This window comes from Mauremys mutica, chromosome 8 (genome assembly GCF_020497125.1).
Source record: "Mauremys mutica isolate MM-2020 ecotype Southern chromosome 8, ASM2049712v1, whole genome shotgun sequence".
Classification (NCBI taxonomy): Eukaryota; Metazoa; Chordata; order Testudines; family Geoemydidae; genus Mauremys; species Mauremys mutica.
The window spans coordinates 95336826-95353781 of NC_059079.1; the positions used below are offsets into that span (position 1 = coordinate 95336826).

The 16956-nt window shown below is 44.5% G+C and overlaps 1 protein-coding gene across 5 annotated transcripts in view; it reads left to right on the plus strand.

The window, feature by feature from the left end:
• FGF1 (fibroblast growth factor 1) overlaps positions 1-4491 on the plus strand; it is a 61769-nt gene extending 57278 nt beyond the window's left edge. For all 5 annotated transcript variants that reach the window (XM_045027104.1, XM_045027105.1, XM_045027106.1 and 2 more), the window contains 2 exons: positions 305-408; positions 2923-4491. In XM_045027104.1, coding sequence (XP_044883039.1) covers positions 305-408; positions 2923-3117 — 299 coding nt within the window. In that variant the 3' untranslated portion in view covers positions 3118-4491. The remainder of the gene's footprint in view (positions 1-304; positions 409-2922) is intronic.
• The last annotated feature ends 12465 nt before the right edge of the window (positions 4492-16956 follow it).

Genomic DNA, 16956 nt, shown 5'->3' on the forward strand with positions numbered 1-16956 from the left:
TAGAACTAGAACCCAGATCTCCTGAATCCCTATCCAGTGCTTTTTTTAAAAATGTCTTCCTCTGGGGTAAGTAAAATAAAATTTGGCCCTTCGTTCCTAAAACATGGGGACAGGAATCAGCCAAGGAAGGGTTATTACTGTTTCAGCAATATATTGTCTCCCTTACAGTCTCACCCTCATGAACAGGGACTTTAAATCAGCATACAATTCTCTCCCAAGGGTAACCTTCCTAGAAGCATTGCCATAACTGTGACAACTTTTTTTTTTTTGGCTTTTATTTTTGTTGTTTTATTTTTACTTTCAGTTCAGCTGCAGCTAAGTGCGGAAAGCGTGGGCGAAGTATATATAAAGAGCACTGAGTCTGGACAGTTTTTGGCTATGGATACCAATGGACTTTTATATGGATCAGTAAGTATGAGGTTGATGTGGTACCAGACATGGAGAATTTTGAGGTTGGCAGAAATCTGGTAGCTCTGAGTAATGTAACCCACAAGCAACATTTAGTCTGTTTGTTATTTTTGCAGCTGGATCACCACTTTTTACCCAAATTTATTTTTGGAATAAATAAATAAAAGCTTGTAACAGTGCCCCAAAATATTTAACATATTATAGTTCATAGTTGGAAGCAGTAGCAGCATCATTATAGTGTCTTTTCAGCTGCCAGTTTTCAGAAAGAGACTCTATTAGGAACCCTTGGCCAAAACTTCTCTCTTGCCCATAGACTGCAGTGAAGTTGCAGCTGCTTGCCCTGGGGCTGGCCACAGTCCTGTTTTGTAAACTCCCTTTTTTCAGGACATCACATCAGACTCTTCATTCTATGATGCAAATGTTGCGTTGTAGCTTAAAACTTCTCAACATCTTTGCTAGGTGAATTTAGTGCTTCTAAAAAGGTATTGATTTGAGGTGAAGTTTTCTGTTCTCGAGTTAAGTAAACCACAGGTAGCAGCATAGCTCCCAGCCACCTGCTTGCCAATTTGGCTCAGCCGTGATCTGCAGGGCCCACCTGTATGAGGGAGAAGGCAGCAGTGTCTCCAAGCCATTCCAACCTCGGCCTTTCCAGTCATTCTCCCAATAAGGACACTTAGTGCCACATGTGATGTCTGTTAACAACTCACCTGAGATCACCCTAATATTGGTATGACATACAATTGCTGATTTCTCTGTTAAGCATGTGCGTCTGTCACAGGGGTCCTGCTCCGCCTCACCTTCTTACTCCAGAAACTGCACAGACTCCTCCAGGTGCGCTATCAGTGAGATTTATTTCAAGTCCCCTTCGCCAATATCACCAGGGTCCCCCGTGCTCCCATCTATTTACAGTGTTTGCCAAGCTTTAGGCTCTCTCCGCAGGACCTGAGAGGAGCAGAGGTCTCTCGACTCTGAGCACTCTCTGTAACTAGGCCGCAGCTAGCCATGTTCCTCCCTTCTCCCCTCGCTCGTCTCTCCCCTTGCACTTCCTTCCTGTGCCTCTGATCATTCCTGGGCTGATGGCCAATGGAGTTCATTAATCCTAATCAGTTTTTTCTGGAGAACTAATTCGCTTCTAAGGCCTGGTCTACACTACAGCATTAGGTCGATATATGACACCTTATGTCATTATGTCAGTGTACACACTACAGCCTTGCTCCCACTGATGTAAGTGCCCTACTACACAGGCATAACTCCACCTCCAGGAGAAGCGTAGGGCTTATGTCAGTGCAGTTACGGTGACAGTGTCCCTGTAGACACTGCGTTACTTATATCTATTGGCTGTCATTCTTGTCAATTTCATGGCTCCAGCTGCCACCCAGGCTCCCGGCTCAGACTGACCCCTGGGCTCCCCACTAGGGAGTCCTGCTGCCCCCTGGGGTCACAGCTTCCCGCTCTGATCTGGGCTGCCACCCAGGATCCCAGCTCCCCACTGGGAGCATGGCAGCTAATTGGACTCCGGGCACAAACCTATCTGCTTGGAGCCCGGCTGCCCTCCACAGGCTTCTCTCCAGGAATGGGGCAGCCACACCAGGCTCCTCGGCTCCCCACCAGGAATGGGGCAGCCACACCAGGCTCCAGACATGGATCTCTCCACTGGGAGCCCAGCTGCCCTCCACAGGATCTCAGTATCCTGCTCCACACTGAAAACATGGCTGCTAACATAGGGCATCTTAAGTGTAAACGTGCCCTAAGTGATCAAAGCGCAGGCTCACTGGCGCAGGCCTGTAATCCCAGCTACTTGGGAGGCTGAGGCCAGTGGATCGCTTGAACTCAGGAGTTCTGGGCTGCAGTAGGCTATGCCAATCAGGTGTCCGCACTAAATTCGGCATCAATATAGTGATCCCTGGGAAGCTTGGGGTCAACAGGTTGCCTAAGGAGGAGTGAACTGGCCCAGGTTAGAAAAGGAGCAGGTCAAAACTCCCCTACATTCTGTCACAGTGTCTCAGAGCTGGTGAGTGCTCATGAAAGCAGTTTACTGATATAATTCCACAGCCATAGCTAGCTACTTGGCAGCTGCAGAAAGACTGGACCGATCTCAGTGGAACTGCACCACAGATGAATTGGGCCCAGGATGTGTAGCTGCTCAGGAGGTGGCGGGGTTCTTTGACAAAGGAACTGATTGCAGACAGGATAGTGTCACAGCTCACTTGTTGCAGATTGAAATGCAGGTGCCATGAACAAGTACTGTAGAGAAGTTAGCTAAGCCAAGGAAACCTACTTAGCACAAGCTTCCACCAATTTTAGGAAAGTTCCTGTTTCAAATGAACATTGTATTAATAGAATGGAGTCAGATTAAAAAAAACAATCGTCTTAAAGGGGTGGGGGTGGGGGGGGGTTGGCTAGAGCCTCACGGAAAACAACGACTCCCCAAGTCTAACTGAGTCTAGATCACTGCACTTAGGGGCATGCTTATACCATTCGCTCTCACCGTGGATACTTGGAACTCTTTTTCAGCTGTTACCAGGTGAGGAATGCTTGTTCTTGGAAAGAATGGAAGAAAATCATTACAACACGTACACGTCTAAGCAGCATGCAGATAAGAACTGGTTCATTGGCTTAAAGAAGAATGGAAGCTGCAAACTGGGACCGCGGACTCACTATGGCCAAAAGGCCATCCTTTTCCTTCCACTGCCCGTGTCAGCTGATTAAGGGAAGTATCCAGGGTGCCATAAAATGACCCTGAGTCTTAAGTACCAACTACTATTCATTCTCTCTCTCTCTTTCAGTGGGCACTGTGACAAAGAGCTTAATTTTAGATCCAGGAATTTTAAATCTAAACGCTTTAAAAATAAAATAGAGCTATTTAATTTTGCATTAACCAAGTTTAACGTGGAGGCGAGGAAAACACTTGCAGCGCAATGGGCAGGTTGTCTCTCCAATGCATTCTTGTTGACGGGTCTCCATTGTCAGACCTGTGCAACAGAAAGCATGTGTGAGACACATTTGAGGAAAAATGTGTGCACTGAAAAATGCAAAAGGACTCCAGAGAATATGCATGAACTCGTGTTTCAAAGGGAGCACACAGGAATGTTACTGCCCTAAACGCATGGCTTACTAGAACACTAAATCAAGAAGTTATTACCAGGTGAAAATACACACCTAGAGAGAACAGGTTCATGTTTTATATTTCCATAAAAGTAAAACATCCCTAGAATACATAGGTATTTTAATGCAATCTAGACAGTATCTTATATACACTTCAAAAAATTTAACTGCATCAGTATTCAATTTATCAACTGAAAGCATAGTCAAGAATTCTGCACCTATCCCAATTGTGTACAACTCAACTAACCACGACCCATACTCTTGAAAACTAGACATCTAAGCCAGTCATACACTACTAATATTACTATATTTCTTGTTAATATCCTTCATATATAATTTGTATTTATTTATTAAGTGACTCTGTATACATTATAAAGAGTTCAATAATATGAATTATAGCCAGTCAAAGCCAGTTAATGTTATCTCAAGAAGGATGCAGATAGGATGAAGAGGGGTATAATTCTGACAAGAAAATCTGGGAGAAAGGTCATGGGGGAAAGGGAAGTAGTCATGGAACTATATTACCAGGGTGGATAAAAATCAATGATTTAAAGAAAAAAAAGAATGTTTTTATTTAAATCGGATTTTTTGATAAAATAGTTTGAGGAAAAAACCTATCTAAAGATAGTTTTAAGATACATTATAGCTCAAAGATATCTCATCATGGAATAGGGATTATAAATTCTAATTCTATAGTATGAGACAATATAAATCAGTAAATTCAGTAAAATGAGTAAACTGTAAATGAGTTTCAATAGTTCATGGATTAGGGACCTGATTTTAAGGGATTCCAGGGGCTTCTGTAGAGATTATTTAGGTTAATCTTTCTATCGACCCAATGCTCAGTCTAGAGGATACCATCAGAGATGCTTAGTTTTGCAGTTCTCAGACTGTGGATGTGTGTCTCTGGAGATAACATGCTTGTTAACAGCAAAAATGTTTTAAAATAAATATATAGAGGTGAGAAATAACAGACCTCAACCCTACTGTCCCTCTGCAAATTTGTGTACACAGAGTCAATCCCTTACCTCTCTCTAAAAGTGCAAAGTTTCAAAAAGTTCAATGAGTAAAAAATTGTTGGGGGCGGAATAGATCTGGACAAGGAGAAGAAGTCTGGAGAGAAATGTGAGAAGGGAGGGACAGGCAGCAGAAACAAAAGTGAAACTTTTTGAGCAGCTTATTCCAGAAGCCTTGAGATCTGAGTGTAGCCTTCATTGATTTGAGAACCTGCATACCATTCTCTCACTAGAAGGAAAAATCTATAATGGCAGCAGGTCATAAAAGAGACCCAGTTTGGGAATAAGAACCATTCAAGAAGTAGATGTTTGTTGATGATGTTTAAAGAAACAGGGCCGGCTCCAGACCCCAGCGTGCCAAGCGCGCGCTTGGGGCGGCATTTTGCCGGCAGGGCGGCCGGCGGACCTTCCGCAGTCATGCCTGCGGGAGGTCCACCAGAGCCGTGGGTCCAGTCGACCTCCCACAGGCATGACTGCGGAGGGTCCGCTGCTCCCCGGGCTCGGGTGGACCTCCCGCAGGCATGCCTGCGGATGCTCCACCGGAGCCGCGGGACCAGCGAATCCTCTGCAGCTGCGGGAGGTCCCCTGGAGCCGCGGGACCAGTGGACCCTCCGCAGTCATGCCTGCAGGAGGTCCGCTGGTCCCGCGGCTCCGGTGCACCTCCCACAGGCATGACTGCTTGGGGCGGCCAAATTCCTAGAGCCGCCCCTGTAAAGAAAGTCACACCAGTGAACTGGAGCAAATCACTTTAGCACTTGGATTTAGAGACTGTTAAAGTGATAATCTCACTTTAAACAGCAATAGCTTCTTCTGCTGGCATAGATAGAATATTTTCTTCCTTTGGACCAATTCATTCCAAATTGAGAAATTGTTTGGGACCTGAAAAAGTAGGAAAGCTTGTTTTTCTTTTCCAGATTATGAACAAATAGGAAAATGAAGGGGAAGATGACTGAGTTAGCTTCAGAAGCCAATATTTTAAGTTTCTCATGTTGACCTAGCGCACATAGTTGCTTTCAATATTTAAAAACAAAAAACAAAAATTAACTATTTTCGTTAAAACATTTTAACAAAAACAAGCCTGATTTTAAAAAACTTGAATGTTTAACTAAATTTGAAAAATTCCCTCCTTTTTTCTTACTCTCCCCCTCCCCCATGGGAAAAAGATTTAAAGGGGCAATGCTCTCTAAACCCCAAAGGGGTTACATGTTAAAATATTATTATATGTTTGCTGTTGAAGAAAAAAAATCCAGAATACATAATGTTGTTGTTTTAGTTAAATAAAACAATTTAAGTGTCTGTCTGGTGATGTTCTCTTCCTCATACAGCATGGCAAGAAAATCTTCCAAATATTAATGATTAACCTGTTGAATTGGAGATAGGTCACTTCGCAGTGACTTCATAAATATCTGCTTCAGTTACCTTTGGTAAATGAAATAACCAATCATTCATTTTCTGATATAGCTGTAAAACTAATCTGAAAAGTTTTCAAAATAAATCACTTTAAAAATGTATAGTGTGTACCTTCTAAAAATGAAACCTACATCTATCCGAGTTGTGAAGAATATGTATTAAGGTTATAACAGCCAACAAGAATGCACTTTTATGTAGAAATCCACGATTAAATCGAATCTTCCTGACTAGTGATTTAAATCATGCTTTAAGTCAGGATTTTGAAATCAAATCCACCCTGTAAAACAATTCACCATTTTTATTTTGCCCCCAAAGCTAATTTTCCATTTGAAAACGTAGTTCCACTCTGAATAGGAGAATTGTGACACTGTAAAAATGGCACCATGGGACTTCAGTGAGTTCCATATCACCGTATGTGCTGAGTTTACTAATAAAGGAGTTATTTTCTACCTGATAGCCCTGCAAACTCAGCCTGGGAGTTGACAGTCAAACTGGGTTCTTCCCTTTTCATGTATTATCACTAAGAATGAAAGCTCTGATGATCACATTCTCCCTTCATTGATGCCTGTGTTAATCATTTACTTGGATTGCATAGCTGTAACTTGACTGGAACATAATACACATCACCATTTATAATAGCACAGGAAGAAACAGAATCCAGCTCACTCTTCTAAACTAGAAAATTAGGTTGATTTCATTACCTGGGGAATAAGTTAAATAAGCAGAAAGATTTGTTCTAATTTTGCAAAATAGCCTGTAATTCCAAAAATTCAGGAAGGCTGATATTCACTATAGTCCGGACAGAACATAGACAAAGCGATTTTCACCTTAAGTGTCTTCTCTCCTTTGTCCTGCATGACATTCTGGATAGTAAACACATCTCTGTGGCCCATAACCCTTAAGATTCCCATTCACTTTTCAACACACTTCCCTTCCCTTCTTAACACTCACAACTGTAAAGACTTCAGCTCTATCTAATCAATATGAAAGGATACACTAGATGCCTACATTTTTTTAAATGGTTAAAATAGTGTATTTAATGACTCTAGATCATTAGGGACAAGTGTTCCTGGTAGATTAAAAGGTTGGAAAAATAGAGTTTATTTTAATTGTTTATATTAAAAATTGTGGAACTGTATGTTCACTAATTGCATTAAGACAACTCATCTAACATTTGGGAGAGGAACCTCTGACAAATTTGAAAAAGATTTGATCTAACTTTTTAGAAACCTTTGATTAATTCCTAGTTAGTGGAAACCCGAGATGTCGCACTCCTTTCCCTTCTTTCCCCCCTTCCTTCTCCTCCTCTCCCATTCTTTTACCTTTCAGTTCTTCTACCTTCTCCCCCTTCCTGCTATCCTCTTATTTGGGGTGGGGGATGGGGAGGAATGTCTAATAAAAAGGCAGCTTATCTGCTCCCCTCCAGCCTAAAATTGCAAAAATTATTATTAATATTTAGCATATTTCTAAAACAGCAAAAATGGATTTTGTGGTTTGCGTACAAAACTTTTAAATTGCTGTAACAGGAGAACTTCCTGATGATACAAAGAATCATAGGACTGGAAGGAACCTCAAGAGGTCTTCTAGTCCAATCCCCTGCACTCAAGGCAGAACATCTCTGCATCTGATTCCTGGCTCTGTCAGTGTGTTCTAGCTGCCAGGTGGACTGTAGTAGAACCAGAGTACACAAATTCATTTCTATTTAAGAGTACTGTACCTCCTGAAAACATCAAGACAAGGCCTGCAGTGTCCGCTAATTAGATATTATAATCTATTTTTTCCGCTTTACTTTTAACACTGCCAAGAGACACCACTATCCTTCCCAGAAATGGGCGTTACCTCCAAGGTTCCTGCCATTACTTGAATGTTTTCAATGACACACTTTGTTCCTGAACAAACATGACTATGGGATGTTCTGCTACTCAGGAACCATCTGTTCCAAAACCAGCAGTGCAAGTTAAGTAACAAATCAGTCTGAAAGAATCATCATCATGTTAAATTAATGTAATAAAATTGACACAAGTACGCTCCATAGATTGTAGTGCTGAATTGGGAATGGGGAAGAGAGGGAGGGGAGTGCACTGAAACAAGTTTCAGAAACAAGAATACACATTTCCCCCCACACACACACACAGTATTTATGAAAGCTTTCAGACCTCACTTATCCGTGTCTCTATTTCACTCACTACAATGCTCATAATTATAAACTACTCCTGATACAGAGCTGTTGTCCTTTGCCTCCCCATTCCATTATCTATTCCCCCTTCATAATGTCCCTCTTTAAAGTATATCTCATGGCGTGGAATAGGTTCCTCCATACACACGATCAAGATCAGTGATCAAGAGCCTAGAACCAGAAGTCTTTGACTCCCTTCACAGAATGGCCTATAGAGAGCCTTATGTGGCAAAAATACTTTCAATCAGGTCTTCAGGTCCTTGCTCATGCAGAAGATCATGTACAAAAATATCTCCAAAATGGATCTCTTGCCCTTCCTACAATTGCACATGCAACTGCAGTATCTAGGTATGCATGTGACCCGCTAGAAGGGTAACAGGTCATTTGCTTACAGGAGGACCACAACTATCCACAGTAAACTCGCATGCAATTTTTCTGTAGAAGGTACTGAACATTTGGCCTTTCAGGTTTAGCAACCCAAATTGTCACGGTCTGATTAATCAGAAAACAGGGAGAAGTTACTTAGCTAAAACCTTTTGTGCCCACTCTTTGGATTAACAGAGAGCTTGATGGTTTAATTTTCAGAGGGGCAGAGAACCTATAACAACTCCGTAAATAAAGCCATTATCATCCTGGGCTGTGAATCAGGACAGGTGTTTGGTATATATATTAAAAGTAAGCCTAAACTATTGATGCTGCTCTTGTCAATGGGTGCTGAATGAGAAGACCGTGTGCAATTATGAACGTCACATATATAGTTGAAGAGTTTTGCACACAAGTACACTGTCCTATACAGGACAGTATAGTAGCATCCCATGTCATTGATGAAGATAATATGAGCTAAGGTGTAAATATCTCCAATTTGCATTGAAGGTGGGTACAGATTAAGAAGGAGAGTTAAGGGTTTTGGCGGGGAGGAGGCCACAATTGTCCATTTCTGGACTTTACAACTTTTTCTTTTAAGTTTCACTGTGATTGAAAAGGTCATGCCTTCCTCGTTTTTTTTTAAACTTAAAGTTTTCTTCCCTTTATCAATGTTCTTACAATTAACTCCAGCTTGATAAAGTTTTTTCATTTAATATATATGTACTTATGTGTGGGTGTGCTTATTATTTGGCGTATGCAATCCGATCAAGCCAAGCCACAGCTTCCTTGTCAATGATGCTCAAGCCATGAAGACCGCTAAGAAGCGGAGTCATTTTTTAGTCCTCAACAATGTGTGCCATGGTTTGTAGCTGCCCACAATGACATAGTGGACTGTCTCCAAAATGCTACCAAAATTCCACGTCTGGTACGAAACCAGTTCAGAGGCTCCACTGCCTTCGCGCTAATTCAAATCCAGGTTGACGATGAGTGAGGACCGAGACAAGATAATTATATGTCACACTTAAGGTGGCCGTGCTTATCTACATTGATACAATTATCTAGGTTTAATCATAGAATCATAGACTTTAAGGTCAGAAGTATTGTCTACCTCAAAAAACTAAAGCAGTCACATGTGGAATGCGTTCAAGTATCTGCTGAAAAAGTGGCACCAACATCTGATGCTTCAACACAACACAGCATTTGCATGGGCGGCAGGTTATATATTTGTGTGGGGCCCGGGCCCCAGCAATATTCAGGGCTGGGCGCCCTGCTCCAGCAATAGTTGGAGCTGGGTCTCTCCCTCGGACCTGCCTGGATCGGGCCCCGGGCCCCGCAGGTCTCCCCCCGCCGCCGCGACCCTGCCTGGAGCAGATCTCAGCCCCCGCCTGCCCCCCCGCCCCCCCGCGTGTTCCGCCCCCCCCTCCGCTATGTCGCGTCCCTGCCTGCTCCGTGCTGCTGGAGGGCTCCGAGCAGAACTGCTGTCTGCTGCCGCAGGGTCCTAGTGCCTGCCCAACACTAATGGCAAGGCAGGCTGCCCTTACCCTGAGCCTCTCCAACGCCCCAAACCCTCAGCCCCAGCCAGAGCCCTCATTCCCCCCGCACCCTAATCCTCAGCCCCAGCCCTGAGCACCCCCACATCATGAACCCCTCATCCCCCTGCACCCTAATCCTCTGCCCCAGCCCTGAGCGCCCCCACATCATGAACCCCTCATCCCCCTGCACCCTAATCCTCAGCCCCAGCCCTGAGCACCCCCACATCATGAACCCCTCATCCCTCTGCACCCTAATCCTCAGCCCCAGCCAGAGCCCTCATCCCCCTGCACCCTAATCCTCAGCCCCAGCCCTGAGCACCTCCACAGCATGAACCCCTCATCCCCTGCACCCTAATCTTCAGCCCCAGCCCTGAGCGCCCCCACATCATGAACCCCTCATCCCCAGCCCCACAGCCCTCACCCCACACTCCAAACCTCTGCCCTAGCCCTGAGCCCCCTCCTGCATCATGAACCCCTCATCCACAGCCCAACCCTCTTCTCTAGCCCTGAGCCCCCCGCATCATGAACCCCTCATCCACAGCCCTCACCCCACAGCCCAACCCTCTTCCCTAGCCCTGAACCCCCCCGCATCATGAACCCCTCATCCACAGCCCTCACCCCACAGCCCAACCCTCTTCCCTAGCCCTGAGCCCCCTCGCATCATGAACCCCTCATCCACAGCCCTCACCCCACAGCCCAACCCTCTTCCCTAGCCCTGAGCCCCCTCCTGCATCATGTACCCCTCATCCACAGCCCTCACCCCACAGCCCAACCCTCTTCCCTAGCCCTGAGCCCCCTCCTGCATCATGTACCCCTCATCCACAGCCCCACAGTCCTCACCCTGCACTCCCTCCTATCCCCAAACTCCCTCCCACTTCCCACACACCCCTTCCCAACCCCAAACTCCATCCCAAAGCCTGCACCCTTCACCTCCTCCTGCACACCCACCCCCTGCCCCAGCCCAGAGCCTGCACCCAGCACCCTTCCTGCACCCTAATCCCCAGCCCAGGATCTGCACCCCAGACCTCCCCCGCCGAGCCCCCTCCCAGAGCCTTAGGCAGGTGGGGGCGGAGTTGGGGGGGCGGAGTTGGGGGCGGGTTCTGGGCCCCACCAAAATTTTTACAAACTTGCCACCCATGAGCATTTGCACTGCAAAATATTAATAATACCTATAATTCAGAGGAAGTGGATGACTGCATCACTGTTGGGAACATAGGACCGTGAAATTTCTCCTACACAATGCAAATCATAAAGCAGAAATCTCAGTTTAATGACATGAAGAACCACAGCTTTAGTATGTGCACTAAGATTGCCATATTAGAATTTATTATGGGAAAAAATAGAATAAGCTTTCCCACCCTGCCCCAAAATCTTTTATATTTCCCCGAGAAAGCTCAACCCTGATGCAAGATTTGGTTTTAAAGGAGAAGACTTAGGAGATCCTCATGATCATTTTGTAACCATTGGTAGAGCTGAATTGATTGAGATACAAGAATATGAAAGGTCCTGTTCACTGCCACACAATAGAGAACTAAGACTAAGACCCAGGAACTTCCACATCTTCTCTGTAACCACTTCATCACACAATGCCCTCAAATCCAAAGCTCATATTTTGCACATGCAACATCCATGAGAAGCAACTAGTCAAACGCAATTGAACCATTTTTCTTGGCTGCAAAACACATTTGAAAATTCCTTAGTATTTACTGAGGTAATGTAGGGAAGAATGTCCTAAAAAGTACAGGCCTGACAACATCAGGTCTCTATCTTCTGAATCAGCAATGTTCCTGCACAGACTCCTTTTCTTCAAACAGGCTAGATTGTGCAATCCTGGTCCCTGTGGATGAGTAAGGGATCCACAACCTGGCCCTCCAGATCTATTGCTGATCAGTTAGAAAAGACTGAGTGATGGCTACACAAAATGCTAATGAGATGAAAAACATGGGGATGATTGGTAAGATGCAAATCTGCTATTGGAACATCTATGAACTTCTAGGAATAATCAACTGGAATTGACACACACATATAAACACACAGGATTAAAGCACTTGCTCAGACTTGCCAAACAATAATATAATATATTGAAATATACCTATCTCAGAACTGGAAGGGACCCCGAAAGGTCATCGAGTCCAGTCCCCTAACTTCACTAGCAGGACTAAGTACGGATTTTGTCCCAGATAAATACAAATGCTAAATACTGTATTCCATGTTTCTGGTGCATTCTCAAGGCCTTTGATGTGAGAAATACATTCAGTTGTGAGGTTCAGTTGTGTTGGCCCAATATTTCAACTCACTCGGGCTACTCTTGGAGGCATTTTTCTTCATTCCCCCCCAGCAGGAGGAGCAAAGGAGAAATATTTCTTGATCCAGGCAAACCCCCCAAAAGAAGAAAGCTGCCAAACAACCTGAATGTGGGAGGTATTCGTCTTTATTTATATTTCCTCTGTATTTATGTCTCGTTAATGTTGAAATATATAGCAATAATTAGCCACTAATTGCTGCACTTTTGAATTGCTCTGCTAATTGCTGCACTCCTGAACTTCTGCACTTCCTGAGTCTGAAGGCTTCTTCCAAGTTTTGATAGCAACATTATTAATTTTCCTCTAATTCAAATGTAGTGACTTGTTCAAAAGAACGCCTTAGACATGACAGGGGAGGGTGTCCGTAAAAGCTTCAGAGGCACTGCCAGCTACAGTGCTTTACAATGGAGACAAGAGACCAATGTTAATTAAGCTACTCTTTGTACCTATATGGATAATAAAAATCTTTGTCCATATCCCAGAGGGGTAACCCAACATGCAGTGTTGCCATTTATAGATTAAGAACAGGTTAATTCTTAAGGCAGCGGTTCTCAAACTTTAACAATCTGAGGACCCCCATTTTGATATAAATTTTTTTGCGGATCTTCAAGGCCCCCGCTCAGTGTGAGGCCCTGCCACCACTCAGCTCTTCCGCCAAGGTCCCACCCCACCTCTTCCACTGCCCTCCTCTTTCCACCCCCTCCCCGGAGCACACCTCATCCCTGCTCCTGCCCCTCCCTCCCAGCGCTTCCTGCAAGCCATGGAATACCTGTTCCACGGCGTGCAGGCGGCACTGGGAAGGAGGGGGAGAAGTTGATCAGCGGGGCCAGCAGTCCCGGACATGACTTGCAGACCCTCTGGAGTACCCTCGCAGACCCCCGTTTGAGAAGCCCTGCCTCAAGGCACGGACTACAAGAGCTACATGCAGTGCCCTGAAGAACCAGCCACATGGGGTTCCAGAGCTACGGGGCGCTAGCTCCTAGCTAGACAAATTACTTACTGGGCATTTAAATACAGACCCCATTGATCTTTGTAATTTACAAAAGAGGAAGAAGCATCTTTATTGGATACAGTAAACATCCAAGTAATTACTTCCCCTGATCCCACTGCTTCTGGAATGCTCTGTTTGATGTGGGGGAAACCATATGGAAGTCATGTCAAAGAGTCATTTCTCCTTCTGAATTGCTTCTAGAAGGCCCTCTGTGTGTCTTGCATAGCAAAGTTTCATACTGATCCATCTAGACTAGCATCCGGTCTCTGATGGTGGCCAGTCCCTGCCACTTTAAAGGAAGCTGCAAGAAACCCCACACTGGGCAGTTAAGATAACCTTCCCTTAGGGAAAGTTTACTCCTGACCTCCCATTAGCCAGTGGTTGGCTTCTGTCCTGAAGCAACAGGGTTAGATCCCCTCATACTCTTGGGGTGAGGTGTGTGTTTTTTTTTAATATTTACTATTAAAACTCTAGACATCTCCATCTATAAAATGCAACTCATTGCCGTTCTCCATCTGCATACAGTTCCCATCTGTAAAATGGGAACAGTAACACTCCCTTTCTCCCACTCTGTCTGCCTGGCCTATTTAGACTGTAAGCTCTTCAAGGCAGGCTCTTTTATTCTGTGTACCTACAGTGCCTAGCACAACATGGCCCCAATTTGTGATGGAATACAAATTGCAATTTCCAGCTTCCATGCATAATCCCCAATGGCCCAATACATACAATTCCTTTATTGTTCAGGGAGCACCTTTAAAATGCTTTAAAAAAAATATCTAGTCATTCTTGACAATCTTTTCCAAAAAAAACCCCAAAACAATGTTTTTTGTTTTTAACTAAATGAGAGAATAAAATATAATATGATTGCTCAGTACTGCCCTGGTAAGGGTGAAAGGGTAGAGTTCACACCTGAGCTAGTAAAAGTTCATGACCATTTGCAAATCTGTCTTAAAATATATGTTTAAACACCTGTATCGTGACTCTGATACTAACTCAATTAAAAAGAACAGGAGTACTTGTGGCACCTTAAAGACTAACTAATTTATTTTAGCGTGAGCTTTCGTGAGCTGCAGCTCACTTCTTCGGATGCATAGAATGGAACCACAGACAGGGAATATTTATACATACAGAGAACATGAAAAGGTGGAAGTATGCATACCAACAGGCAGAGTCTAATCAATTGAGATGAGCTATCCTCAGCAGGAGGAAAAAAAACTTTTTGAAGTGATAATTAAGATGGCCCATAGAAGGTGTGAGGAGAACTTAACATAGGGAAATAGATTCAATTGGTGTAATGACCCAACCATTCCCAGTCTTTGTTTAGGCCACAGTTAATAGTATCTAGTTTGCATATTAATTCAAGTTCAGCAGTTTCTCTTTGGAGTCTGTTTTTGAAGTTTTTTTGTTGCAAAATTGCCACCTTCAAGTCTGTCACTGAGTGGTTAGAGAGGTTGAAGTGTTCTCCCACTGGTTTTTGAATGTTATGATTCCTGATGTCAGATTTGTGTCCATTTATTCTTTTGCGTAGAGACTGTCCGGTTTGGCCAATGTACATGGCAGAGGGGCATTGCTGGCACATGATGGCATATATCACGTTGGTAGATGTGCAGGTGTACGAGCCCCTGATGGCGTGTCTGATGTGATTAGGTCCTATGATGGTGTCGCTTGAATGGATATGTGGACAGAGCTGGCATCGGGCTTTGTTGCAAGGATAGGTTCCTGGGTTAGTGTTTATGTTGTATGGTGTGCGGTTGCTGGTGAGTATTTGCTTCAGGTTGGGAGGCTGTCTATAAGCGAGGACTGGCCTGTCTCCCAAGATCTGTGAGAGTGAGGGATCATCTTTAAGGATAGGTTGTAAATCTTTGATGATGCGCTGGAGAGGTTTTAGTTGGGGGCTGTAGGTGATGGCTAGTGGTGTTCTGTTATTTTCTTTTTTAGGCCTGTCCTGTAGTAGGTGGCTTCTGAGTACTCTTCTGGCTCTGTCAATCTGTTTTTTCACTTCAGCAGGTGGGTATTGTAGGTTTAAGAATGCTTGATAGAGATCTTGTAGGTGTTTCATCTCTGTCTGAGGGATTGGAGCAAATACGGTTGTATCTTAGAGCTTGGCTGTAAACAATGGATCGTGTGGTGTGTCCGGGATGGAAGCTGGAGGCATGTAAGTAAGTATAGCGGTCAGTGGGTTTCCGGTATAGGGTGGTATTTATGTGACCATCGTTTATTAGCACAGTAGTGTCTAGGAAATGGATCGCTTGTGTGGATTGGTCTAGGCTGAGGTTGATGGTGGGATGGAAATTGTTAAAATCACGGTGGAATTCCTCGAGGGCTTCTTTTCCATGAGTCCAGATGATGAAGATGTCATCAATGTAGCGCAAGTAGAGTAGGGGCGTTAGGGAACGAGAGTTAAGGAAGCGTTGTTCTAAGTCAGCCATAAAGATGTTGGCATACTGAGGGGCCATGCGGGTACCAATAGCAGTGCTGTTGAGTCTGAACTCTTTATGAACTGAAACTTAACTCAGACTACATGTCTCTGTCTGAAACTTTTAATCAAAAGTTTTGACCTGCAAACTACTCATGACCCTTCCCCTCCCAATAAGTAGCCATCTCCCCTTTTGTCTTCTCCAATTTGCATTTTAACCTGTTTTATCCTGTAGAATCTTGATTGATTATGCATGACCATTATGATCTGTTAATCACTTTGTTTACTTCTGTGTATAAACATTGATGCTCACCCCTAATAAACTTGCCACACTCCTCCAAAGCTTGGCTCTTAAGCTAAGGATGGTGTGAGCCCGTTGATCAACGAATTGTTGTTTGGTCTCTGACAGATCTCTGAGCCCTATACCAACTCCGCACAAACTCGGGTGCTGGAGAGGTGAGTAGGACTTGCTTTTTACCTAACAATTTGGGGGCTCGTCCGGGATTCCTTCTGGTGCGGTGCCTCTGTCCAGTGGTCAGACCACTCATATACGAATTGGCAGGCGCCACGGGAGATTTCTCCCAGCCAATTCAATATTGAGGGGTCGTGTACTGGACAGCAGGATAAACGCCAGTTGGAGGGCTCCTGTCAGACACCATGGGTCAAGGGACTAGCGTGCCTCTTGAGAGTCCGCTGGGGATTGTAAATAAGTTATGGAATGAAGGGAAACTCCCAGTACAGACAGGAATGTCTAGGAGGAAGTTGTACACACTGTGTGTAAGGAATTGGACTGGGTATACCGCGGTATTGGCCGACCCGGAGATGAGGTGGCCTTCGTATGGCTCTTTCGAACAGGCTGCCTTAAGAGGAGTAAGGAGCCAGATCAAAAAAGACCATCCGGGACAGTTATGTTACTGGTTTTGTTGGGACACAGCAGCAGAGCTGTGGAAATCTTTAAAAATTATGGCAGTCAGGTATTCTTCTGAGAGTGAACCCCCTCCATGTTATTTCGATGAAGGGTGTAAACCACGGCGTGTTTTAACTCGTCAGTTGGTCCCCACTGCACCTGCCCCTATTCCTCCGCAAGGGGACTCTCTCCAGAGTGCAGAGGGGAATCTGCAGGACTCCAGATTGGAATCTCTGCAGAGGGATAAGGAGGAAATGGAGGGGCACACCTCGGGAGGAGTTTTGCATGGGAGAAAGGGAAAGTAGTAAAAAGAAAGAGAAAAGGAA